At 39.6% G+C, this 27,307-nt stretch overlaps 1 protein-coding gene across 1 annotated transcript in view; it reads right to left on the bottom strand.

Annotated features, from left to right (window-relative positions):
* The window catches only part of homer1b (homer scaffold protein 1b), a 254,861-nt gene that overhangs the window by 26,301 nt on the left and 201,253 nt on the right, over nt 1–27,307 (bottom strand). Inside the window, exon 5 of the mRNA XM_039758379.1 lies at nt 16,742–16,884. Within this exon, the coding sequence (XP_039614313.1) occupies nt 16,742–16,884 (143 nt within the window). The remainder of the gene's footprint in view (nt 1–16,741; nt 16,885–27,307) is intronic.

The following is a 27,307-nucleotide window of genomic DNA, read 5'->3' as shown; positions in this document are numbered from 1 at the left end:
TCTTTGTTGGGTTGACAGGTGGTTTGTGTGCCACACTTATGAAGTGGACAGTTCTGTTTAATTAATGATACTCTTTAGTTTGGCTGTCCCAAGAACAAATGAAACATCCGTACTTAGTACATCCAAACTGTATTCCCAGTAGCAGTGCCAATACTTTTACATGACCACAGATATCCCAGTTGTACTTCTTGTACTGTAGATGTTGTAGTGGGGTGAATGAAAAGGCAGGGCAAAGCCAAATGCTTGGGGTGCTAGCTGGGCAAAACTCTGTTCAACTGGAACCAAAAAAGATCAAGTAAATCAACAAAAAATATACGCCTTAGTGTGGCATTTGAGAGGTATAGTCTTTCTCTCAGACTTATGTGGTAGCAAGCGCTAGTTTAGATCTGCAGAGTAGCAAGGTCTGCACCAAAATGAGACGCCGCCTTCTGGGAGTGTTCTGCTTTTATACTGGATGGACAGGAAGAGGCGGGGCTTACTTTACTTCACTACTCTCAAGGGGTGATTTCTCAAGGCCGTGATGGTATAAAGGAGACAAGACTGTTAGCAACAGTGACCCCTCTCGTCCTCGTGTGGTACTACTTACTTTAGGTGAACCTGGAAGGTGACCCTTTGGCGCACATGAGTGACAATGTATACTTATGAGAGGAAATCTCAAAGGTAGGTGACTGCAATAAAATGGTATGTGATAGGAAAATTTAAAAGTAATTTTTGTGATCAGCTGGACAAAATTTGTAAAATACACCAAAAAAGTAAAGGAAGTAATCTTCATTGTTTCAGTGTAAAATCAGTGTTAGTTCTTTCTTTAAAATTTTTTCGATCCCTGTCAACATTTTACATTGGTTCTTTCAAGTCACACTATCTGGCAGCTGGTGGAAAAGTGGTTTATTTCAACAGACACAATGGGCACATGATACTTGATCAGATGAGTCAGGTTACAGTGGGAGTTCATATCCTGAGACTTTCAAAACACAATAACTGCCTGCTGACAAGGGGAAACGAATCTTTTCAAAAGGCAATACCATTTACTCATGTATAAGTCGGGACTTGAAACCCGAAAAATCGATCATAAAATCAGACCTCGACTTCAAAAATGTGACACTTAATTTTTTTTTTACATCTTCTTGCCTTCTTTCTCAGATGCATTGAATTTTGTTGCAGCAGCACAATTACCAATTTCTTTCACTGCTTCAACAATGTTTAATTTAAAATCAGCTTCATATTTTCTTCTGATCGAACGTGCCATCGTAGATAAGGGATTCTCTTACGATAAAGGTGTATGAGGGTGTGAGATACAAAAAACACAAATCAGTGCAAACGTTGCTTCAGAATTGTTCAGGTATTACCGTGTGGTCACGTAGGCACAATACATAGAAAAAAAAGGCAGTGTGCTCTGTGGTTACTCTCTCAGGTGGGCATTAGCATATCATAATCTCTTGGACCAATAGCGTTTTTTCCGCATTCGACTTATACAACCGACATTATAAAATGGCAGAAATTATATGATAAAATCAAGTCCCAACTTATCCATGGGAGAACTTATCCGTGAATAAATACAGTAATTGTAGTTGTTTTCTCGGTTTAGTATTTAGAATTGCTTGCCGTCACCATCACTTCTAGGAGACTAGATTTCGATCCCTACCCTAGTCATTGTCTGTGTGCAGTTCTTCACATCCTTAAGCCGTGTTTGTTCAGTTGACTGGCAACTCTAGATTGGCCTGGTTTGAGTAAATGTACCTAGCTGCAGACTGGCACATACTCTGTTATATTGTTAGGGGCTCCAGCCTTCCTAACGTTTACAGCATGGATGGATGGATGGAAACATTCAAGCTAATTTTGAAGAATCCTGGTTTAAGCTTGATGTGAATATTTGAAGAAATCAATGTATTTCCCAGCTATTTAGCTACAACTTTAAATCCATGAGGTCTGACTCTATTCAAAGCCCAGGGGACTTGGCTTCAAAAATCTATCTTGTTCTCATAAATAATTGCCTCATATGTTAAGTCTTTTATTTCTTTATAATAATATATGTCTGTACTTTTTTCCTATGACATCCACCTTTGGGTGCCATATTGTAAATACAGAGAAAGCTAAAAAAAATGAATTGACGAGATGCATCACTCATGCTGAACTGCCATTGTAAGCTGGAGTGGTAGGATTTGTAGATGTTGACACTTTCACTGTGCCTTTATCAGGATACCCTAAGGCCACCCCAGGAGACCCGTGCAAATGCAGTCGCCAGCTTACAAACTCACAAATGTTGGAGTGGTGCCATTTAGAGTAATATGGTAATAAGGCAATTAGTCAACAAAACAGCTGAGTTCAGTGCAAGCAAACTAGTCCTCCAAGGATAAGCAGTGCACCACTGCCCTCAGGCAATCCTACGATTTGGATGAATTGTAAGTCAACCAATTATCTGCTATTTGCTGTCATTATTTTGTCATTTGCATTTACACTCAGCTTTTATGATGAGATGATGCTTCTTTATTGCTAAGGCCATCTATGTCTCTGTTATAAGGCTGACTAGGATGAAGGAGAGTTGGACAAGCTTTGCACTGCCAGAAAAGATAGTCCACATATGAACCTATTGATGTCACAATACCAGAGTTTTCGTGCTCAATAACAATACCAGTGATATTCGACACCTATTGAAAACTAACGGCAAAAGCAGAATTCGTATTCAACGGCTTTTTATTAAAAGCACCTCAGTTATTAAAATGAACAAGGTTTGCTGCATTTCTGGAAATGACCTCTGCTGTTCTTCTTTTCAACACGTGCCAATGCAATGCTGTATCATCAACACCGTGAGACATTTTTATATGTAGTTTTTCCTCACGTTTTCCTCACATATTTTAAGCATGTGCTAACTTTAATTTGGTATTCCTGATATAAAGCTGGTACTGTTACGTTTTCGAAGCTTTGGTATCGACTTGGTACTGAAGTATCAGTTCTTGTGACATCCCTGTATGGACCACACCACTCCGTTTGTTTTCCTCTTAACACTTATTCACCCTTTCTGTTCATCTGAATTTTGAAGGCTGCCAAGTAGTAGCTGTCACATCATAAATTCTGAAGACCTTTGAGAGGCTGATCCTCAGCAAACCACCACTTCTAGTTAAAGTTTGGTGCCCAAACATCCTCTGAGAGCAACTTCTCCCAACCATCCAAGAACAGTTTGGTGATGAACAATGCCTTTTCCAGCATGATGGAGCACCGGGCCATAAAGCAAAAGTGAGAACTAAGTGGCTCGGGGAACAAAACATCAAAATTTTGGGTCTATGGTCAGGAAACTCCCCAGACCTTAATCTCATTGAGAACTTGTGGTCAATCTTCAAGAGGTGGTTGGACAAACAAAAACCGACAAATTCTGACAAACTCCAAACATTGATTATGCAAGAATGGGCTGGCATCAGTCAGGATTTGGCCCAGAAGTTGATTGACAGTATGCCAGGGCAACTTGCAGAGGTCTTGACAAAGAAGGGCCAACATTGCAAATATTGACTCTTTGCATAAACCTAATGTAATTGTCAATAAAAGCCTTTGAAACCGATGAAATGCTTGTAATTCTACTTCAGTATACCATAGAAACATCAGACAAAAATATCTAAAAACAGTGAAGCAGCAAATTTTGTGAAAACCAATACTTGTGTCATTCTCATAACATTTGGCCACAACTGTATGTTAAAGAAATACATTTTGTCTTTACTAAAACCTCTGAGACAGAACCAGGCAGGAGGAAACTTGTCTGTTGCATTGTTTATTTACTCTATAGCAAATGCTAAAGAGGGAGCATTCACATGGTAGTGTTTTACAGAATGATCAAAAAATAAGGATTGAGGTCTATTTTATAAAGTACTGAATTTACTTAACAGTGCTGATTAATGCACTTTTGATTGGTTGGTTCGTTGAATTGATTGGTTCGTTGGCTTACACCCAAATCATTTATCCAAATGAAAGTCTATTCTACTACACTCTTGTTCTTCTCATACTGTTAGGTTCAGCTATTACCCTTGAAATCCCTGTGTATGTGACAACTGTCCAGTGTTGTGGTTTAAAGGACATCTACTGATCTCTTAATCATCTCCGAGTACATTTTGTGTATTACATCAACCATTCTTCTAGTACATTCTCGTCTTTAATTTAATTATTTTAGTAGATCTCTTCATGACATTTCTAAAACAAATGCTTATATATTTCAGTGTGCACTGCAAAACAAAATACTCTCACAATCTCTCAGTCTGCACCATTCTTATCATGTGAATTGCAACGTTAGCCAATGAATAAGTTGTTACTGGGTTGAACATGTGACCAATGAGTGAGTCGGGGTCTGAGTATGTTCCATTTTAGTTCAGTGCATTTAAAAATATTTTAGTAAAATTGCATGTGTTTAGGATGTTGTGAGCATATGACCGGATGACTTAATATTTGCAAGATGTGACACGAGTAACATGAGATTTTTTTTTCATGGATGTTCTGATATTCATTGCTGTTGTCAAGTGTTTGTCACCACAGACCCGAATTATATTAAAACCTTAGTTATCACTGTTCTGCACGAAAACATAAGATTCAAATTGTTTATCATCCATCACTACAAACAACATGGGGTAAGTAACATATAAATAGAATTTTTAGGTAGAGCATTCCTTTAAAGTTAATGTCTTTTACTATGGTTTTGTCATGTGATCTGCATGTAATAAGTGAGACTATGCCTTTAATAGTATTACACAGAGTGCCTTGATGGCGATGCAAAGAGGAAGGTGGGATATGAAGAAGCCACATTTTGTAGTGTTGTGTTTGTTTGGCAGCAGTGGTGGCATGAGTGTATAAACAAGCGAAAAAAAAAGAAAATCTAGGAATACCTGCTATCAAATCTGCTTCAGTAGCGGGATTTTATCAAGAGTCGCATCAGTGTGCATAATCAGTCAGTAGCACATGTGTTAAACCCCTTATCAAGTGGGGTCATTTTTGCTAAATCGCTTGTAATTTGACCTCTCCAAATTAGAATCATTGCTGTTATTGAACTATCTGGAGTATAAACACATGTTTGGTCTCTTTGTAAAGGTAACATTCTCTAGTTTCACCCATAGCAGAATCACTGTAGGTGTGACTGATCAAACGTTATGTACATTAGCACTCACAGAAAAAATGAATTTTTTTGTTCTCGCCTAAGTTTTTTTGTGATAATAAAGGTCTCTATAGCTGCAGTAGGTAGGTGGGGACAGAAACACACTATGTACCAACAGAATAACTTGTTGACTACTCACATTTCAAATTTGAAAAGAATACCTGTAAAATGACATTTTTACACCAGTTTTTATGTGGGCATGTCCAGGGGCTTTTTAGATGGACCTATGGTCTATCCAAACCTATCCAAATTGGACACATTTGGGAACGTATGGGAAAAGTGCAATAACTTTTGAATGCTTCAACCCACAGATATCAATGAGGGCTCTACTGAAAGCTTACACCTAGAGGAATCAATATCTACACACAGTGTCACTCTATTAGTTATGGAAATTCATGTTCCATAATAAAAAAAATAGAAAATACACATTTCAATATAAAAATAGTCAAAATAAGTGTTATGGGCCAAAAATATATATATATATTTTTAATAAAATGCGCACAAACACACAAACTATATACATTTTTTACAAACTGTCACAACACAGCTCAGCGTTTTTGACAGGTCAGTAAAAAAATGCATCCCGTCCAAAAACATGTCCTCAGTTACTGAGTCCACAGCAGAAATGTCGCTCTCTGTCTCAGACTTCTCCTGGTCCGATTTATCACTGTCATGCCGCGTACATGCCTCTACTACTTCGACAAAAGTGTTTTTACGTTTATCTGTACGTTTATCCATATTTAAAATGCAAAAAAACTTGGTGAAATCACAATAAACAACCACGCGTAATTTACACACCAAGTCTGCAGACAGGCCAAATGCCGGTTACGCACGGCTCCCTTCGGTTTTGTGTACAAGTTTGCATGGCAAATTACATATCGGCATGCTCAGCTGCTCATTGGCTGTAAGTTTGGAGCGTCACTCACAGTGTCCAATCAAACTGGTCAATTCTACCAGGGTTTGGAGCTGTGCGTCATCGTTCAGCTGTCTGTGACAGACAGACCCCTCCTAATTGGCCAACTTAGGTGTCAATCAGAAGCTAACACTTCCGTGTAACATGCTTTAGCATGGTTATCGCCGACAGAAACAAATTACGTCTGATATGACCAATAGAAATGAAAAAAAATGTCAGAGCTAGTCTCAAGTTAAGAAACGTTTTCTAGAGTTTTTGTCCCTTTGAGGATCTATCGTGTGTTTTGGACCTAATTGTTTTACTGGATTATATTCCCTGGAGCCTTACGGACAGAATGAGACCAATATTGCTCGGAAATATTGATGTTTGACTTGCAGAGAGCCTTCAAAAGGTAGGAAAAGTCAACTCTTAAAGTATTTACTTCTCTGTAAAAAAGGCTTTAGTGTCAGTGCTGTGGTTGTTGTGTGTCAAAATGGTTTATATCATCAGAAAGACGAGACTCTGAGGTTTCATTTGATGTGTAGTATGTCGAGGTGCATGACAGAGGGGCATGCACACATGGCTGTGACGTTGTCCAAGTGTAGTTATGTACCGGGACCAGTACGTGTGCATGTTATGTTTCAGCCAGAAAAATACATGTCATTTTATTTTCTAACCCCCTTATCCCTAAACCTAACCTGATGTATCCAAGATAGATAAATTACTCTAAGGTGATTGAAAAAAACTTTATTTCCTTGATTTTCTTGGTAACAAATCTTTCGCTTTTACATAGATAGATAGATAGATAGATAGATAGATAGATAGATAGATAGATAGATAGATAGATAGATTCTTTATTAATCCCAAGGGGAAATTCACTTTTGACCCTGAATTTCTGATTGTGTCATTGGCTTTGACTTGGCTTGATTGATTTGACTTCCAATTTTGACTTTGGCCTGTTTGACTGCACCTCTTCCTATCATTTTTCTTTTTTCTATTACTGTCTTTTGCAAATTAGTATATTACTGTTGAAGGATTTATTTTAAAGTAATGCTACGATTCAATTCCAATTCACAATGCCCTGATTCAATACAATATTGATTTTATCGTAGCTGAATTAGCATGGAATCACATTTAAGAAGAAATACTTGATTAGTAATGAACAGTTACCATCAGTATTTAGAAGGTGTCGAACAAAATATCATTGCTCTTTTTAAATAAAAAACAAAAAACGTTTTAACAGTACTGAACTCATTCCAGATTCACTGCAATTTAACATATGCATCGCCCCATCAGAGTCCACACATTTTATGGGGGGCTGCTTGTTTTAACACAATGCAATGACATCAACTTTATAAAAAACATTTATATGATCTTGTGAATGATATCATTATAAAATAATCAAATATTGCTTCTTAAATAATAAATGTTATTGAATAACTTATTAGTCTGTTATGAATCTCCATGTAGACACCCTTCAAAAAAACTGTTAGCCAAATTTATTCCCCTATTGGACATTGAAAATAATCTTAAATTAGTCAAAATTAAAGATATAGTAGGATAACTCGTGTCTTTCTATAATTCTACAAGTTACACACATCTTCAATTGCTCACTTGTAGCAGTCACATTAATCAGTCTCGAAAATGTGTCCTGGCAGTCCTCAGATAAAAAGTAAGCATTTTAAAATGAGGATCTAGAGCTGATGCTTGTTGACAGTGGCATTGAATGAATGGAACATAAAAGAAAAAGAACCGGTCATCGTGACTGATAATGCCACTCTTATGGAGCTACTTCAAGTCGGCTGCTCACTTTGTATCACAGGCAGCTCTGAAAATTCCAACAATTGCCTGCTTGCTTTGCTAAGTGAGGCACGTTGTACGGCCTCTTATCTTTACAGATAAAAACTGCTATAGATTCTGTTATTTTTTGGACATGAGGCAAATTAAACAGAAGTTTGGAGCTAAACACTGTCTCCAATGTAGATTTAGGCTCTACTCGTTTGGATGTCGAGTGAGATTATCCACTCAATTGTGAGAAAATAACATCAAGACCACATTGGAAGGTCCTAAAGTCCTACTGTCTAACACATTACTTTGTTTTGCTGATGTTTGTTAGCTTATTCCATGTGTCTGTGGTTCTCTTTATAAAGAAAAACTTACTAATGTGTGTGAGAAATTTACCTTAAACAAGTTTCCAAATGTTTTGCCATGTTCTTGATGGGTTTGTTTTAAAATAACAGTCTTGATCCACTGCAATAATTCCCATTATAATTTTAAACACTTCAATCATGTCTCCTCTTCATCTTCTTTTTCTTAAACAGAAAAAGCTCAGCTCTTTTAATCTTTCCTCATAACTCAGCGCCTGTAGCCCTGAATCAGCCTCATTGCTCTTCTCTGGACCTTTTCTAGTGCTGCTAAGTTCTTTTTGTAGCCTGGGGACCCAAACTGCATCCAGTACTCCAGATGAGGCCTCACCAGTGCATTATAAAGGCTGAGCATAAACTCCTTGGACTTGTGCTCTACACATCAGGGCGCTATATAATCTAACATTCAGACTTATTAATGGATTCTGAACACTGTCTGGCAGTTGATAGTACTGAGTCGACTACGAGTCCTCAATCCTTTTCATAAGGTGTACTTTCGATTTTCAGACATCCCACTGTGTAAATTCAAACCTACAATTTTTACTTCCTGTGTAATATTTTACATTTACAGTACTAACATTAAATTTCAAATGCCACAATTATGCCCAAGTCACTATGCTGTCCAGGTCCTTCTGTAATGATTCAACAGAATTGAGGTTACCTTCTCCAGTGCTGCTGTGTCTTTTTGTAATAAGGAGACCAAAACAGCACACAGTACTCCAGATGAGGCCTCACCAGTATGTTATAAAACTTTAGCATAACCTCCTTGGACTTGTGCTCTACACTTCAGGGAGCTAAATAATGTAATATTATGTTAGCCTTCTTGATCGCAATTGTTTTGAAGGTTCCTTAATTGATTTGTCAGTCTGTTTCTCTGACTTACAGCCAGCATTCAAACTTTGACTTTTTATCTGCCAGTCAATTTCTAAAACCTTAGAGGACACTTCCTCTCAGACAGTGTCTCTAACAGCACGTTAACACTGTATCTGATGTCTGTCTTAGACTTGCTAATCCATTTCTTGTTCATTTCTATTGCTTTGTTTGGTCACTTGTGTGTGCTGTCTTGTTGTACCATATTCTGTATTGTCACTGGACGTATAATGACAATGAAGTGAATTGAGGTAAATGAAGACAGAGCAGCGCTTGCCAGGGAAAGACTTGGCTATGACAGAAACTGATGACAGTGATGGTGAATACTGCCTTGACAACTTCGAACAGAAAGAATATGACTGAAATGTCAGCCATGGCAACATTGTGCAGTTATGATTCTAAAGAAAATGAGTAAAAATACACATAAAAACTTTTGGAATGTATCCATGAGGTATATTTAATAAATATACGGTACATACTGTACAAATACAGTGAATCAAAGGAAACACACACTCACCCTGAAATACTGAAACCCTTACTGTGTTCTTTTTTTTTAATAAAAATATTACATTTCATATCAAAACAGCATATTTAAATAGATTTAGTATAACAAAGCAAGCCAGACTCATTATTACAGATCACAACCAAATAGTACAGCACCAGCTAGTCAAGAGGAATAAGAAACAACATCACAACATCCCAAAGGGACCAAAATACAAATATGGAGGTAAAAGACTTCATACACCAAACACCAGGGTGTCAAAGTAGTATTTAGAGAACCAGAGGGTAAAATCAACTGCCTGAAGCAAGCATTTTATAGCATTAGTGTGTAACAAGAACAGAACAATGAAGTGTTAAATCATTGAACAGCTTTAATGACTCTCTGTATAGCGCCCTGTGCTGACTGCTAAGGGCGCCATATACAATAAGGATTCTTGAATGGCAGATCTTCCAATATTCTACTGAGGATTGCATAAGATTTATCTATTTCACCATTTCAAATTATTCTGAGACTGACCACGTATAAATACGGACAGGCTTTTGTTTCACATTTTCCTTTGCAAATATAAAAATATAATCTTTGAAGAAAAAAAAATGTGTGTTTGTCTCACTTCAGGTCGGACTTAACTTGAATCGCTTTCATTTTACTGATGCCATTTTGGAAATTAATTTATACACGCATAAGCAGGCAGCTGTAGACTTCAGGTCCCTTTGACACCTCACATTTATTCTCCATGTGAAAGGAATTTAAAAAATCCACCCATCCATTTTCAGTCCTGCTTACTCCAATTCAAAGTCGTAGAGCGGAGCCCACCAAAAATGGATGAGGCGACACTACATTCAGGACAGATTTGTGTACACATCCATACTAGGACAATTCGGAGTCCCCAGTTAATCTCATCTGTACACCATTGGGATGGTGGTGGAAAATTCAAGTACTAGAAGAAAAACTCAACGCGGATACAGGCCAGCTAGTGACCGCGTTGGGATCTGAAGCTGTGAGGCAGCAATGCTATCAACTGTGCTACTATGTCATCCACTAATTGATGAATGAGACCGCTCAGTCTATGTCTCTCTGCATATTAAGCATTTTATCATATAATATGTTGAAGTTCTGTTATAATACAGTGCATGATCAAACATTTGTGTACTATAACCATCACACCTATAAGAGCTTGTTAGACATCCCATTTCAAAACTATCGGTAATTGATATGCAGTTGGGTCCCCATTGTGGCTATAACGGCCTCCAATCTTGTTTTCAAGATCTTGTGACTGTGGGAATTTGTTCCATTCAGACAAAAGAAGATTTGTGAGGTCAGGTGCTGATGCTGGATAAGAAGAGCTGGCTCACAACCGGAGTTCCAATTCATTCCTGAGATATTCAGTAGAGCTGAGGTCTGGGCTCTGTGCAGGCCACTCAAGATCCTCCACGTCTTTATTAGGCACAGGGCCACAGTCATTCTGGAAGGGAAAAGGGCCTTTCTCACACAGTTGACAAAAAGTTTGAAGCACACAATTTTCTAAAATGTCTTTGTATGCTGTAATATTAATTGTACATTCACTGGAACCCAGGGGCCTAGCTCAAATCCTCAAAAACAGAACCAAAATATTATGCCTCTTCCATGAAACTTTATAGTAGGCACTATGCAGTCCAGAAGGTAGTCTTCTCCTGACGTCCACCAAACCTAGATCAATCCATCATGTTGCTAGTAAGCGAAGTGTGATTTACCACTCTTGAGAACACATCTCCACTGCTCCAGAGTTGACAGCATCATGCTTTACACCACTCCAGTTGACTCTTAACATTGCCCATAGTGATCTTAGGCTTGTGTGCAGCTGCTTGTCCATCGAAATCCATTTCATGAAGATCCTGTGACACACTTCTTGTGCTGATGTTGCTTTCAGAGGCTATTTGGAACTCCGTTGTAAGTGAAGAATCAGAGGTGATGTGATGATTACACACTATGTGCTTCAGCACTTGATGATTTTGAATGATCTACCACTTTGTGGCTGAGCTGTTGCTGTTCCTTGACACTTCCACTACACATTAATGGAACTTATAGCTGACCAGGCAGATCTAGCAGAAAAAAAAATCATGCACTGACTTGTGGCAAAGGTGGCATCATATGACAGTGCCACGTTTAAAGTTACTGAGCTCTTCAGTACGACCCATTCTACTGCAAGTGTTTGTCAATGGAGATTCCAAGGCTATGTGCTTCACTTTATGAACATGAACTCAATAATTTGGAGGGGGGTCAACATACTTTTGGCCATACAGTGTATATGAGGAACGATCACACATTTTGAGCAGAACCTGAAAGGGATAATCTACAGTGTTTGTTTTTGTGTACTAAAATATCTGAATTACAAGTTTCTAGCATTTGTAGTTTATAGTGTATGATTCAAGTCTAGATGGATGTCGAAAACTGAAAATATACTCAAATATCGTTGAATTTCTAGTGTTAGAGAACAAGACGTCTTTGTAGATTCATTCTTGCCTAGTCAATGTGTACAGAACCAGTTCCTTCATACACCACAGGCAGGAGATGGGCTGCAGAATTCCTTCTTGGCAGGATGTCTCACAAAGATGATAGGCTTTAGACATTAACGACAGAAGAGAATGTTGCCACCGTGGAGCGAACTGTAATGAAGAATTGAAGAGTGACAGTGTGTGAGATAGCAGACACTACAGGAATTAGCTGGGTCAGTTGTATCCATACTTAATGAATAGTTAAACATGAGCAAGGTCTGTGCACATTGGGTGCCAAGAATGTTGACTCCTGAAATGAGCCATCACCACATAAAATGTTCTAAGGACAAGGTTGAGCTAATGATAATAATTAACCTCAGATTGGAAGAAATTAATTAACTGGGGATTAAACTTTGTTATAACAATATGACTCAAGAGTTCAAACAATACTGGTAGCAATAGAAGCCTCATAATTCTCTAACATCAAATATTTTGAAGATCCAAGCCAGAGATCATGTGAACGTTTTTTTATGACAATGAGGATGTAGTCCAAAATTGATCATATACTCCAAAGGGCTCACATTAGCCGTCAAACTTACACAGATATGCTTTGACGTTTATGGGAGTCAACTAGGGATAGGTGACAAGGAAATGACTTGCTTAGGATAGCATGGTTCCTTAGTGGCAATGACAGAATTTTAAAAGGCTAAGGGATAAAGACACGGCCACTATCAAGAGTCCACTGACTACCAGCAAATGAGATGTGGGGAGAGGGTTTCATGTTTGTTTGGGTGGTGTTGAGGATAAGAGGGTGGTGCTCAGTTGGCTGGCTTATATGCAATCATTCACACTTGTAACCTGTAGGGGGTGCCAGTGAGCTCCCAAACCCTCCAACACAAGTACCAGTTCAAATAATGATTTATTTTCACAAATACCTCTACAGGTGATGTATAAATACCGCACAAGCACAATTCCTCCCATTTTCTCTGTCTTATTTCCTCTCTTCCTCTCCTTTTACTCCTCCAGGCAAGCTTCGTCCACATTCACCTGACTCTGACTCGCCTGGATGAGGTCGGGCTGCTTCTTTTAGGCCAGAGCTGGGAACACTTCCGGTGTGATCCTGCTACAGGTAGGAGGTACTTCCAGATCAGGCGGAGGCGCCTTTCTTGGTGGCTGTCTGATTCTGTAATAGGTGAGTCCTAGATAAGCGGTGCCAGGGGTTCCAAAAGACCATTGCCAGGATTAACCTGAAGTGACCGATGGCCAGTGTTTAAAAATCAAAGACATGTTGAACTTGGAATTGAGAGGTGAGCTGACAAAGGTTCAACTGGTGGGAGGAACAGTGGTCAGAGGTGTCATGATGGTACATGAGGAGTGCATGATGAATGTTAATTTAGTACTTCGTGGGAATGTGCAGAAGGCGACCAGTCTGCTAGACAAAACGCTGTCTCAGGGGAAGCAGGTCATTTGTTATCTCTCTTATCTTTAGTGATAAATCTGCTCTGGAGGTCCCTCTCTCAGCTGTGTGTCTTTACTTGGAGCTGCTAAACATGCACTCGGACTTCTAGATTCATAGAGTAGAGTACAGCTGCCTTAGCCAGTCAAGTTAAAGGTAAAGACCTTTCTCTCTAATGACGAAATAACCATCTGACTGCGAGGGCATCTTCTTTTCGCAGTGGGGTCTCTCCATTTCAACCTCGTTATACTCACCACTCCCCACCTGAGTGAACCCTAGACGAGACCTTAAATGTTACTGGTGAGAATGATCAGATTGCATTCCACTGGGCTTTATGTCCTTATTTGAAGCTGCTGGATGCAAACTCAGCCCACTCGATTTAGACAGCAGAGTAAAATATAGCTGTTTAGCGACTCGAGCTAAAGGCGAACTACTCTCACTAAAGTGACATTTAGGCCTCTGACTGTAAAGATGTGTGCCTTTCACAGTGGAGCTTCTCCATTTCAGCCTCATTTCACTCGTCTCTCCCCACCTGACTGAATCATTACTTGTGAAAAACTTGCTCAGATTGCACTAAACTGGGTTGGAAGTCCTCACTTACTCACTTATTGCTGCTTGACAAAAACAAAGACTGCCCGATTCAAAGTACAGAGTATGGCCATCTTAGCTAGACAAGCTAAAGTAGACCTCTCCCATTTCTAGTGACCAGTCAGGCTTTTGGCTTTTTGAGCATCTCCTTTTCATAGTTAGGTTTCTCCATTTCAGCCTCACTACACTCGTCCTCCTCCTGAGTACATCTTGGACAAGCCCCTAAATATTGTTGAGAATTGTGCTCAGATTGCACTCCCTTGAATTGTGTGTCCTCACTTGAGGTTTGTGGATGCAAATTATGGCTGCTGGATTCAGAGCACAGCGTATGTCCATCTTAGCTAGACAAGCTAATGGAGAACTCCTTCTGCCAAGTGACTAGTTGGGCTACTGGCTACAAGGGCATCTTCTTTTTGTAGTGGGATCTCACCATTTCAGCCTCACTGCTCTTGCCTCTCCCTTTCTGACTGAATCCTAGATGAGTCCCTAAATGTACAGTAACTGCTGGGAATTACGTTTGGATTGCACTCCCCAGGGTTGTGTGTCCTCATTTGAGGACATTGGATGTAAATTCAGGCCTCTGGATTCAGAGTGCAGAGTATGGCCATCTTAGCCAGTCAAGTTAAAGGAGAACTCCCCCTATCTAGTGACCAGTTGGATCTCTGGTTATGAGGGTGACTTTGTTTGGCAGTGGGATCCCCGTAAGTCTGGGACGAGCTCCTAAATGTAACCCATGAGAAATATGCTCAGATTGCACTCCTCCTGAAGTTGTGTGTCCTCACTTGAAGCTGCTGGATGCAAACCCAGGCTGCTGGATTTCGAGTGCAGAGTACATCAAGTCTTAGCCAGCTGAGTAAGGGAGAAGTTCCCCTGTCTAGTGTCCAGTCGGGCTTCATCTTCTTTTCACACGATTTTAGCCTCACTAAACTTGCTCCTCGGCACCTATGTAGAGCCCCTAAATGTTACCTATGAGAATTATAATTGCATTGAGCTCCCCTGGGCTGCATGTCCTCACTTAGTGCTGCTGGATACAAATTCAGGCTGCTGGATTTACAGGACAGAGTATGGCCAGTTTAGCCAGTCAAGCTAAAGGAGAAGCCCCTCTGTCTAGTGGTCAGTTGGGTCTCTGACTGCAAATGTGTCTTCGTTTCACATTGGGGTCTGTCCATGTCAGCCTCGCTATACTCGCTCCTCCATGAGTAAGTGAATCCAGGATGAGACCTTAAATGTTACAGGTGAGAAATATATGCTCAGATTACACTCATCTAAAGGTTGTGTGGACTCATTTAGTTCTGCTGAATATAATTTCACGCTGCTGGATTTAGAGGGCAGAGTATGGCTAGTCAAGCTAAAGGAGAAGTACCCCTGTCTAGTGACCAGTCGAGCTTCTGGCTGTAAAGGCCTCTTTCTTTCACAGTGGAGTTTCTCCATTTCAGCCTCACTTACACTCGTATCTCCCCAACTGAATGAATCCGAGATGAGCCCCCTAAGTGTGAGAAATATGCTCAGATTACACTCCTGCAAGGGTTGTGTGGACTCACTTAGTCCTGCTGGATGCAAATTTAGGCTGCTGGATTTAGAGGGCAGAGTACATCAGTCTTAGCCAGTCAAGGTAAAGGTGAAGTCCCTCTGTCTAGAGACCAGTCAGGCTTCATCTCCATTTTGCTCCATTATAGCCTCACTACACTTGTCCCTACCCACAGTGCCTTTGCTTAAGCGTACTGTGTAATTACTGCTTGTGTTTCAGTCTTTCTTTATTTTGCTAATAGACATGCCTTTCCTGTACTCTTTAATAAATACTGTAGGTCTGTAGACGGCTCCAAAGCAGGCCTATCTTCCACATCACACAAAACACGTAACATAAACTGAGGTGACAGTCCGATTGCAGAGACACACCAAACCAGCCAGAGCCGCTCTTGTTCGGCTTTGTGCTCAAAGTGAACTATGTCTTGTGCTCATGAACCCTACTCATCTATAAAAACAATTTCCAAAGGCATAAAAACTAAGAGGCAAATGGAACAGAAAGTACCAAGAATAAGCACAACCTTAAGTCAAGATTCAGCCTCTGTCTGATCTATATGAGAGTATATAAGAGTTAAGACTCCTTGCACATTGCAGCTGCTTTATTATTTATGCACTAAGATGGAGCTAATTGAAAAACAGTATATGGTGTTTTGTTTGTTTCTGACCGCAGGCAGAAAACTCAATGGAATTTTCAAGCTCTAGTTATGACACCTAGCAGCTGCTACTTTGGATAAATTGCCTTCAGAAAAGTGAATGAGGTTTACTGAACAGTAAATAAGAAAAAAAAAATCTGCTTCCGCACTGGTGGAATTATTATGTTTTTTTTCCCCAGAAGAAACATTTTGCATCTTCATCCTCAACAAACATACACCTACAGTAAAAGAGCTATACAGCAGAAAGATGAAAATTCTGAATGGAGTGCTATTTTTCCATATAGAAATACATGAAATTAATAAACACAACGCTCCCTTGTGAGTTCACCTTGTTACACTTTTCTTTCAATATCAAACATGTTTTAAAGCTCCGCACCAATAACACGAGGAACAGCCGGGTCCCAAGTGGGGTTAGCTTAAGAGATCAAACATCAGCAGAACAAAGAGTCCCAATGCAGATCTCTAAGCTGAACTGCTAGGGCCCCCGACGAACCTCCTCTTGTCAGCACAAATTACCTGTGTGTGAATGGCAACGCGTTCTGCGTGGGCTCAGCTCTTGGCTCAGAGTTCTGTGTAACATCAGGGGTCGCCCTTTCATCATCAGTGCCATTGATGCTCTCTGGGGTCAGAGGGGATTGAATGTCTCCTGCTGTGGATTCCTAGAGAACAAAGAGAGAAAAAATTGTGCAAAACTTGATATTTAAAATGACAATCCCCACATTACAGCTCCAGATACATCATATTCATAATGAAGATGGTGGGGACTGAATATGGATCACTCGAAGGAGTCACATAGTCATGTTCCATATTAGGCACACAGTCAGCTTATGCCTCACTCTGTCCATGAATATTATGACGTAAATATAACTGTATTAACTGAGTATTTGCAAAATAGCAGATAATAAAAACTAAGAACTTCTCAATTTGTATCATGTATTACAAAGGAGATGGAACCTTTGTGTAGAGCGCAAGGCATAGCTCAGTCCGGGATGGCATACCTGCAGGCACTGTCATACACACCTAGAGTCATTCACAGCCTGCCTATTTCAGGGTTAGCATAGTACACACCTTTTAAAATAAAAGAGCTAAAAAAGTGGGAGCTCAGTGTAAGAAGATTTGTGCAAAAATGGCTCAGACACAGGAAACAGAGGGTGATGTGCAAGGAACCTTATCAGAATTGGCTGATGTTAAAAGTGGTCTCCAGCAGGGGTCAATGTTCGGGCCGCTACTATTTTTAATATATATAAATGATTTGGAGAGGAATATAAGTAACAAGCTGGTTAAGTGTGCAGATGATACCAAGATAGGTGGATTGGCAGATAATCTGGAATCTGCTGAAACATTACAGAAAGCATACAGGCTTGGGCATAATTGTGGCAGTTGAAATTTAATATAAGTAAATGTAAAGCATTATACAATAGGAAGTAAAAATGTTACATTTGAATACATAATGGGAGGTCTGGAAATCGAAAGTACACCACATGAGAAGGATTTAGGACTCGTTGTCGACTCAATACTATCAACTGCCAGACAGTGTTAAGAAGTCATTAATAAGACTAACAGAATGTTAGCTTATATAGCGTCCTGATGTGTAGAGCACAAGCCCAAGGAGGTTATGCTCAAACTTTATAACACACTGGTGAGGCCTCATCTGGAGTACTGTGTGCAGTTTGGGTTCCCATGCTACAAAAAAGACATAGCAGTGCTAGGAAAGGTCCAGAGAAGAGCGATGAGGCTGATTCTGGGCTACAGGGGATGAATTATGAGGAAAGATTAGAAGAGCTGAGCCTTTTCAGTAAGACATGATTGAAGTGTTTAAAATTAAAATGGGAAGTATTGCAGTGGATCAAGGCTGTTACTTTAAAATGAGCCCATCGAGAACACGGCAACACATTTGGAAACTTGTTTACGGTAAATTTCATCACAAACATTAGGAAGTTTTCCTTCATAAAGAAAACCACAGACACACGGAAAAAGCTAACAAACATCAGCAGAACAAAGTAATGTGGTAGATAGTAGGACTTTAGGACCTTCAAAACTCAACTTGAAGTTAATTTGGAACAATTGAGTGGATAATCTCAGTCGACATTCAAACAAATAGAGCCTAAATCTACATTGGAGACAGCATTTAGCTCCAAGCTTCTGTTTAATTTGCCTTGTGCCCAAAAATAACAGAATCTATAGCAGTTTTTATCTGTAAAGATAAGAGACCCTACAACGCACCAAGCAAGCAGGCAATTGTTGGAATATTCAGAGCAGCCTGCGATACAAATTGTGAGCATGTGAACAAAGCAGCCGCCTTGAAGTAGCTCCATAACAGCGTTGTTATCAGTCACGATGGCCGGTTCTTTTTCTTTTATGTTCCATTCATTCATGCCCCTGTCAACAAGCATCAGCTCTAGATACTTACTAAATCTGAGGATTGCCAGGACACATTTTCGAGACTGATTAATGTAACTGCTACAAGTGAGCAATTGAAGATGTGTGTAACTTGTAGAACTATAGAAATTCCTACTGTATCTTTAATTTTGACTAATTCAAGATTATTTTTAATGTCCAATAGGGGAATAAATTTGGCTAACAGTTTAGTTGAAGGGTGTCTACATGGAGATTCATAACACACAAACAGGTTATTCAATAACATTCATTTAAGAAGCAATATTTGATTAATTTATAATATTATTATTTACATCTTAACATCAGCAATACCAAAAAAAAAACACATATTGATTTTCACTGCACCAAAGTGCCTCTATGTCTGGTCACTATTCAAAGAGTGAATGCAGAGGTGGTCCACTCCTACAAGTATTTTGGAGGTCCACATCAATGACAGGTTGGATTGGTCTTGGAACACAGAGAAACTATATTAAAAAAGGCAGAGCAGGCACTTTTTACTTAGGAGACCGTGTTCCTTTAATGTGGAATGTGACATCCTTCACATCTTCTACTACTTTGTGATGGCCAGTGTAATTCTCTGTGCTGTGTTGTGCTGGGCTGGTAACACGACCTCAAGAGAGGCCTACTGAATCAACAAGCTAATTAATATGGCAGGCTCAGTTATGGGACATGGAAACATTCTGGACCCCCTGGAGGTTGTAGCAAAGGAGTGAATGAAAACAAAATTGAATGCCATTATGAACAATTGTGCACATCACATTAACACTGTGGACTTTCAGACAATGAATCATTTATCAAAAGTGAATCAAGAAATGCCACAGTGCTCCTTTAGACCAACAGCAATATGCCTGTATAGCACCTCACTGTAACTGTGACTGCTAAGGCAGATATTTGCTTCCTTTTTAAATTTTATTTCATTTTTAGTCATTCTGATAAGTGTTCAGACCATAGTGTGTGTATATATATATTTATTTATCTATCTACAGTAGAGTCTCGCTTATCCTACCTTCGCTTATCCAACATTCCATATTATCTGACGTCCCACCGCAAAAAAAAACAAACAAAAAATACGCATCAATCGGCAACAAGAACTCCCGACTCTGCTGCTGCTAATTACAGTGGAACCTCGGTTTGCGAGCATAATTCGTTCTGGAAATGTGCTTGCAGTCCAAAGCACTCATACAGTATATCAATGCGAATTTCCCCAAAAGAAATAATGGAAACTCCCCTGATTCATTCCACAACCCAAAACTATTCATATAAAAATGATTAATACAAAATATAAAGTAAAAATACATAAAGCAAATTAACCTGCACTTTACCTTTGAAAAGAATCATGGCTGGTGTGAGTGAATTTCTAAACTCTTGTGGGATTCCACCCAACGGGACGACATGCGGAAGAGCGTCCTAAAGCAATTGCAGTCTCCCAGCGCTGTAGCAGTTCGATGTAAAAGCCAATCCGAAAAGATCGCGGACATGCTATAAGCGCCTGCCGTTGATGAGTGATACAAGGAACAAGGAACATTATAAATGCGCAGGGCTTAGTATTACTTTCCCCCCGACCCTGCCTGACTGCTGTGTCTGTGTATAGGAGAATGGCAGATCCCTCTAAAATAAATAACCACGCTGTTGCTGTTTCAAGCTGAATACAGCTGGTGTTGCTAAAAGTACTGAGACTCAGCTTCGAGTTTTCGGGTGCAAGACGGGGACTCACACGTCACAGCACAAACACACACACGCAGTCACAATGCTGTAGTAAACAGTATACGCTCGTACGGATGTTGACTATATGAGTGACGGAGTTAAGGCTCTAGAAACTGCAATTAATTACATTGAGCAACAAGAAGAAGCTACAGGAATCGACATAATGATGCTGCAAAGATGGCGAGACTTCACAGTGAAGAAACGGCACTTGTCAGGAAAGCAGACTACAATCAAAAATATCTTTAAATCATCACAGGACTGAACTTTTTAAGTACAGTACATACTGTATTTAACGTCAGACAATTCTGTTACTATAAGTTCATTTTTCAGTTAATTTATTCTGTTGTTTTGTTGTAAAACATGATTATTATGTTCGTATTGTGTAAAATTATAACATAGCTTGACATTTAATAGGTTTTTTCCTAACAACTGCCATTATCCAACATTTTCGCTTATCCGACGTTCGGCCGGCCCGTTTATGTCGGATAAGCAAGACTCTACTGTATTTAAGTATTTATTTCCTTAAAGAGCTTCCGTTAAAAATTTGAATTTCCTTTTCTATCTATCCATTTTATAGTTCTCTATCTATCTATCTATCTATCTATCTATCTATCTATCTATCTAGGTAGGTAGGTAGGTAGGTAGGTACCACAGTGGTCAATGCTGCTGATTCATGGGTCACTTGTCCTGGGTTCAAAATCAGAACCTGATTGTTGTCCGTGTGTAGTCACACATCTGCATGGGCTCTGCTCTCACAGGTTAGGTTACGTGATGCTTCAAACTGGCCCTGTGTGTGTGTGTGTGTGCACCCTCTCAACGACTGGTGCCTGGCCCAGGGTTGCTTCTTGCCAGTATCAGGTCTTGTCTGCTGGTGACCCTGGACCAGATGAAGTGGGTTTTGAATGTTATAACAGGAGTGGTCTGGAGAAATCAAAAAGAATCATTAATTGAGTAGACAGCACCTAAGAATACCTATTTGAAAGCACAGAACTTTGATCCAGTATTGTATAAAGGTGTTACTTCTCGGTGACTTCCTAATGTTACAAGCCAATGTTGCATTTTATTTAAATACGTGTCTCTTGGCACTTTCAGCTTGTTGCTTTCAAAAAATGATATTCAACTTTGTGGGTTTAGAAAACCTGCTGTGTGTTCTTTCATAATTATACTCAACTACAGAAAATGTCATGACTTGTAAGGACTGCAGTTAGAGACCTGATTGTAGTGGTATGAAGGAGTGCAGGTGCTGTTTTCATAAAGAAAGGGGCCTGATTTCAAAATGACAAGCATTAGGCTTTGCATTTAATGGCAGTAAAATGGCTCTTTAAATTGGCTTTCTGTACGCAACAGCTGCATATTCCTCCATTTGGGCCAAAAGAATTTCACAAATTTGCAAGTGCCAAGCAAGTGTAAATAAATAAATGAATACATAATGTGCTTACATAATTCAAAAAGGAACACATTGAACTGAGCTTTGGGGCACAGACGATAATGCCATGTCAGCAAGCTGCACTGCTTTGATACAAGAGAGCAGATCATTTTGGATTAAAGTTTAAAAAAAACAAAAAAAAACCAAACTCAATACTATCAATAATGCAAAATGTAGGTCACTCCACAGCATCTACAAATCTTTAGCTAGAAACACTCAGATGTTCATCCATTTTCTCACTCAACTTTATCCATGATGGGGTCAGGAGGAGCTGATGCCTGTCTTGGTGGACTTCTTATGTTTTTTGCCAAGGCTGCTGCCCTGGACAGCTGGAATGAAGAGCTGGACTCTACATCTGGCAACTAGGAAGTCTGGGTGACCTGTTTGACATGCTGCCATCTTGACCCTCACCAGGAGAATAAATTTGACATGATGAGATAGGAAAAAGATATACTGTACACATTTTTCCAAAATGTGTGCAATCTTAAGGTGTGAAACAATACTCAGTAAAGTTTTAAGCCTTTTGTTTCAAGTGTACTTAGACTGACATTGTAAGTCACTGGGGAAGATTGTTATTTTTCAAATGATACATAATGCCTCACATAACAACACCCACCTCTGGGGCAAATTTATCCATGCTATGATTCTGAAAAAACAACTGTGGCTTCAAAAATGGCACGCCTGTCCTTTATAAAGGGGTCTTTTGGTATATTCTGACCACCCAGACATTTATGTGGGTTTTGGAATTCAATGGAAGTGTTATTTACTGATCAGTGCAGTCATATTGATTCTTGTTGTAATTAAAACGTAATAATAATTAATTACATTTATATGGCACTTTTCATACACAGAAGAGAACCACATCAACCAGCACCAATTGTGTAGCACCCACCTGGAAGATGTGATGGCAGCCATTACTGTACCACTATGCTCACCATGCATTAGCTGTTAGGTGAAGTGGAGAGAGAGAGACAGCCAATTATAGACAGGGATGATTAGGGGGTCGGAATGGACAAGGCCATGATGGCCAATTTGGCAGGGCATCAGAATACACCCTACTCTTTATGAAGGATGCCCAAGGATCTTTAATGACCACAGAGAATCAGGACCTGATTTTATATCTGTTCCGAAGGATGCTGCCATATTTACTGCACAGTGTCCCCAGCACTGCATTGGGATCCACATTCAGACCACAGGGTAAGCCTCACCAACACCTCTCCCAGCAGCAACCCAAGCTTTTCCCAGACGCTTTCCCATCCAAGTCCTGGCACTGGGCCTGAATATGCTTAGCTTATGCCATTTAATTATTAATTTTGCTTTTAATTTCTTACATTTCAAAACATTTTCATTTTTATTCTACTATGGCTTTTCAGTGCATTGATTGCAACCTTCTCAATTTGTTAAAGCTGCATCAGAAGAGTCAAATACTCAATATCAAATAAAGACCACATCCCTGAACATACCTTGCTATTCAAGTTTATGATTTTGAGATGTTCCCAGCCCTAAAATTGCAAGCATTAATAATGGTTAAATGTCCATCCATTTCTCTGACCACAATGCCACAAGATAGGAAGCAGGAGTCAACCTGCAAAGTGGTGAAAGTTCATCACAGACAGTGGCATAGCTATGGGCAGGCGGAGGGGATGGTCCGCCCTGGGTGGCACATTTCTGGGGGCGGCATTATTGGACAAAAGGCTCAACACAATTTGTGTGTAAGCAGCAGGGTTCAGAAAAATATCACTCATGAATGAAAAAGGTAAAACTGGCATTTATCCACTAATGCTTCAAAAATGATTTTCAGACTGTCCTTCTGTGACGACATCAGACACAGCAGTTCAGATTTATGAGGCAAAAACAAACATAAATATTACACCGATAATATTGTCTAGGAAGATAAACAACTAATTGACAATTTATAATTTCGTTTTGTTATCAAACTGAATGTGTTCTTCCTCTGCGCAGAAAACATCCCCACCTATCACTGGTACACTACACTGGTTCTGGTTTTCGCAGCGTAATTATATGAAACTCATAATCAGAACACAGCTTATCAGTGCATCTATATTATATTCTTGTCTAGTTGATGCTTATAAATAATTATATGTGAAAAATTATTGCTGCTTCTCTATACTGTATATGAATACATCTATGCAAAATGTATCTTAATTTTTCTCTATACTTCGTACTTGAACCAATACCAACAAATTATTTCAAAGAAGTATCGGCCGTGCTAATTGACAATATTCTTGACATAGTAAATTCATCATTAGATACGGGGGTCTTCCCAGACTGTCTTAAGTCTGCTGTAGTTAAACCCCTTCTTAAGAAACATAATCTTGACCCCTCGGCTCTTGAAAACTTTAGACCCATCTCTAACCTGCCTTTCTTAAGTAAAGTTCTGGAGAAGGCAGTCATTATGCAGTTAAATGACCACCTAAATAAACATGCTATTCTTGATAAATTTCAGTCAGGTTTTAGAACAAATCACAGCACAGAAACTGCACTCATTAAAGTAGTAAATGATTTGTGGATGAATGCAGACAGAGGCCATTTATCTGTTCTCATGCTCCTAGATCTGAGTGCTGCATTTGACACCATTGATCACAACATTCTTAGAAATCGCCTTAGTCAATGGGTGGGCCTCTCTGGCAGTGTCTTAAATTGGTTTGAATCCTACCTGACAGGGAGAAAATATTTTGTTAGTTGTGGGAATTACATCTCAAAGACACATGATATCCGATATGGTGTTCCACAAGGCTCTATCTATCCTGGGTCTGCTGCTCTTCTCAATCTACATGCTTCCGTTAGGTCAGATTATCTCAGGGCACAACATGAGCTACCACAGCTATGCTGATGACACACAGCTGTACTTATCAATAGCATCTGATGACCCCAATTCTATTGATTCACTAACACAATGTCTGACTTGTATCTCAGAATGGATGAATAGTAACTTCCATCCATCCATTTTCTAACCTGCTGAATCCGAATACAGGGTCACGGGGGTCTGCTGGAGCCAATCCCAGCCAACACAGGGCAGAAGGCAGGAACCAATCCTGGGCAGGGTGCCAACCCACCGCAGGACACACACAAATACACCCACACACCAAGCACAATTTAGAATCGCCAATCCACCTAACCTGCATGTCTTTAGATTGTGGGAGGAAACCCACGCAGACACGGGGAGAACATGCAAACTCCACGCAGGGAGGACCTGGGAAGCGAACCCGGGTCTCCTAACTGCGAGGCAGCAGCACTACCACTGCGCCACCGTGCCGCCCATGAATAGTAACTTTCTCAAGTTAAATAAAGAGAAAACTGAAATCTTAGTGATTGGCAATAATGGATACAATGAGGCTATTAGAAATAAACTGGATACATTAGGATTAAAAGTCAAGACGGAGGTAAAAAGCTTAGGGGTAATTGTTGACTATAATCTGAATTTTAAATCGCATATTAATCAGACCACTAGGACAGCATTTTTTCACTCAAGAAACATAAAGTTAGACCTCTTATATCGTTGAAAGATGCTGAGAAATGAATCCACGCTTTTGTTTTCAGTCAACTAGATTACTGTAATGCACTCCTCTCAGGACTACCCAAAAAAGACATCAATCACTTGCAACGAGTGCAGAATGCAGCTGCTAGAATCCTAACTAGGAAAAGAAAATCCGAACACATTTCTCCAGTTTTGATGTCACTACACTGGTTACCTGTGTCATTCAGGATTGACTTTAAAATTCTGCTTATGGTTTATAAAGCCTTAAATAATCTCGCCCTATCTTATATATCGGAATGTCTGACACCTTATATTCCAAATCGTAACCTCAGATCCTCAAATGAGTGTCTCCTTAGAATTCCAAAAGCAAAACTTAAAAGAAGTGGTGAGGCGGCCTTCTGCTGTTATGCACCTAAAATCTGGAATAGCCTGCCAATAGGAATTCGCCAGGCTGATACAGTAGAACACTTTAAAACACTGCTGAAAACACATTACTTTAACATGGCCTTCTCATAACTTCACTTTAACTTAATACTGATACTCTGTATGTTCAATTCATCACAATAACTATTCATAGTGGCTCTAAAATCCGTACTGACCCCAACTCTCTCTTCTGTTTCTTTTTCCGGTTTCTTTGTGGTGACAGCCTGCGCCACCACCACCTACTCAAAGCATCATGATGCACCAACATTGATGGATGGATTAAAAGCCAGAAGTCTACGTGACCATCATCATCAAGTCCTTCTGTGAGAATCCTAAATCCAAAGAGGACTGTTTCATTTATGTTAGGTAGAATGTTTTTTTTTTGTTCTTTCTGTCCTCCCTGGCCATCGGACCTTACTCTTATTCTATGTTAATTAATGTTGACTTATTTTATTTTCTTACTGTGTCTTTTATTTTTCTATTCTTCATTATGTAAAGCACTTTGAGCTACTTTTTGTATGAAAATGTGCTATATAAATAAATGTTGTTGTTGTTAATTTTCTATTTAAATAGATTAACATATTCAGATATGTTGGAGGGCGGCAAATTGAAGCACCGCCATGCCCCGAGTGGCACAAACTCTAGCTACACCACTGATCACAGAGCATATGGGATCAGTTTAGAACTGCAAATTAATAAAAAATGTGTCTTTACGAGAAGGTTCAAAACCAAGATTCTGGGGAAGTGGCAACCAGTTCAGCTACCTACACTCAACTAAGGCACACAAGTCATCCATCCATTATCAAATGGATGAAATACATGAATACGGCAATGATATTTCATTTTGGAAGGCAAAACAGAGTTAAGTGTTTGTTTAAGATTATCAGAATAAAGACTGTCACTAAAGGATTTAGATTAACAAAAACATGGAGGCAATTCAACAAAGTGGGGACACCACAAATCTTTGATATTGTTTTTAATCAAACATTCCCATATATGGCTTCCTAACTCCCCACTAAAACATAAATAAACCCTATCTACTCATGTTTGCATTATCTTCTCCTTCTTCTGTGCTGCATTCTTTGAGATCAGATCTTTACTGGCCTACCAAAAACTCTTTACACTATTAGCTGCCAGGCTGAGATCTTCATAAAACTCTGTAAGTTTTTGTGCATACAGTATATGGAAGGCACAGTGATTAGGTCTTCTTCTTCACAGCTCTATAGTACTGGATTCAAATCCTGCTCAGACAACTATCTGTGCGGAGTTTGCATGGTCTCCCCATTTCATTGTGTGGTTTTCTCTTGAACTCTGATTGCTACCCACATCCAAAAGACAAGCAATTTAGTTTGTTGTGTGCCAGGGTATCTGCCAGTGCCAGTACTGCTAGGAGGGGGTCTGGCTCCTGGCCCCACAACACAAGCAAATTTTAGAAAATGGGTGGATGGATGTGCATGCTCATTTTTTTAAAGCATTTCTATCTTCCTCACCCCCAGCTATCTTTATTCATATACATGGGCACCGAGTTACAGGCTACAAAACATAAATAATAATCCAGAAATATCCATCCATTATCCAACCCGCTATATCCTAACTACAGGGTCATGGGGGTCTGCTGGAGCCAATCCCAGCC

This window comes from Polypterus senegalus, chromosome 7, assembly GCF_016835505.1.
Source record: "Polypterus senegalus isolate Bchr_013 chromosome 7, ASM1683550v1, whole genome shotgun sequence".
NCBI lineage: Eukaryota > Metazoa > Chordata > Cladistia > Polypteriformes > Polypteridae > Polypterus > Polypterus senegalus.
The sequence above is the reverse complement of the archived record's forward strand: the minus strand, read 5'-3'. Positions and strand labels throughout refer to the sequence as shown.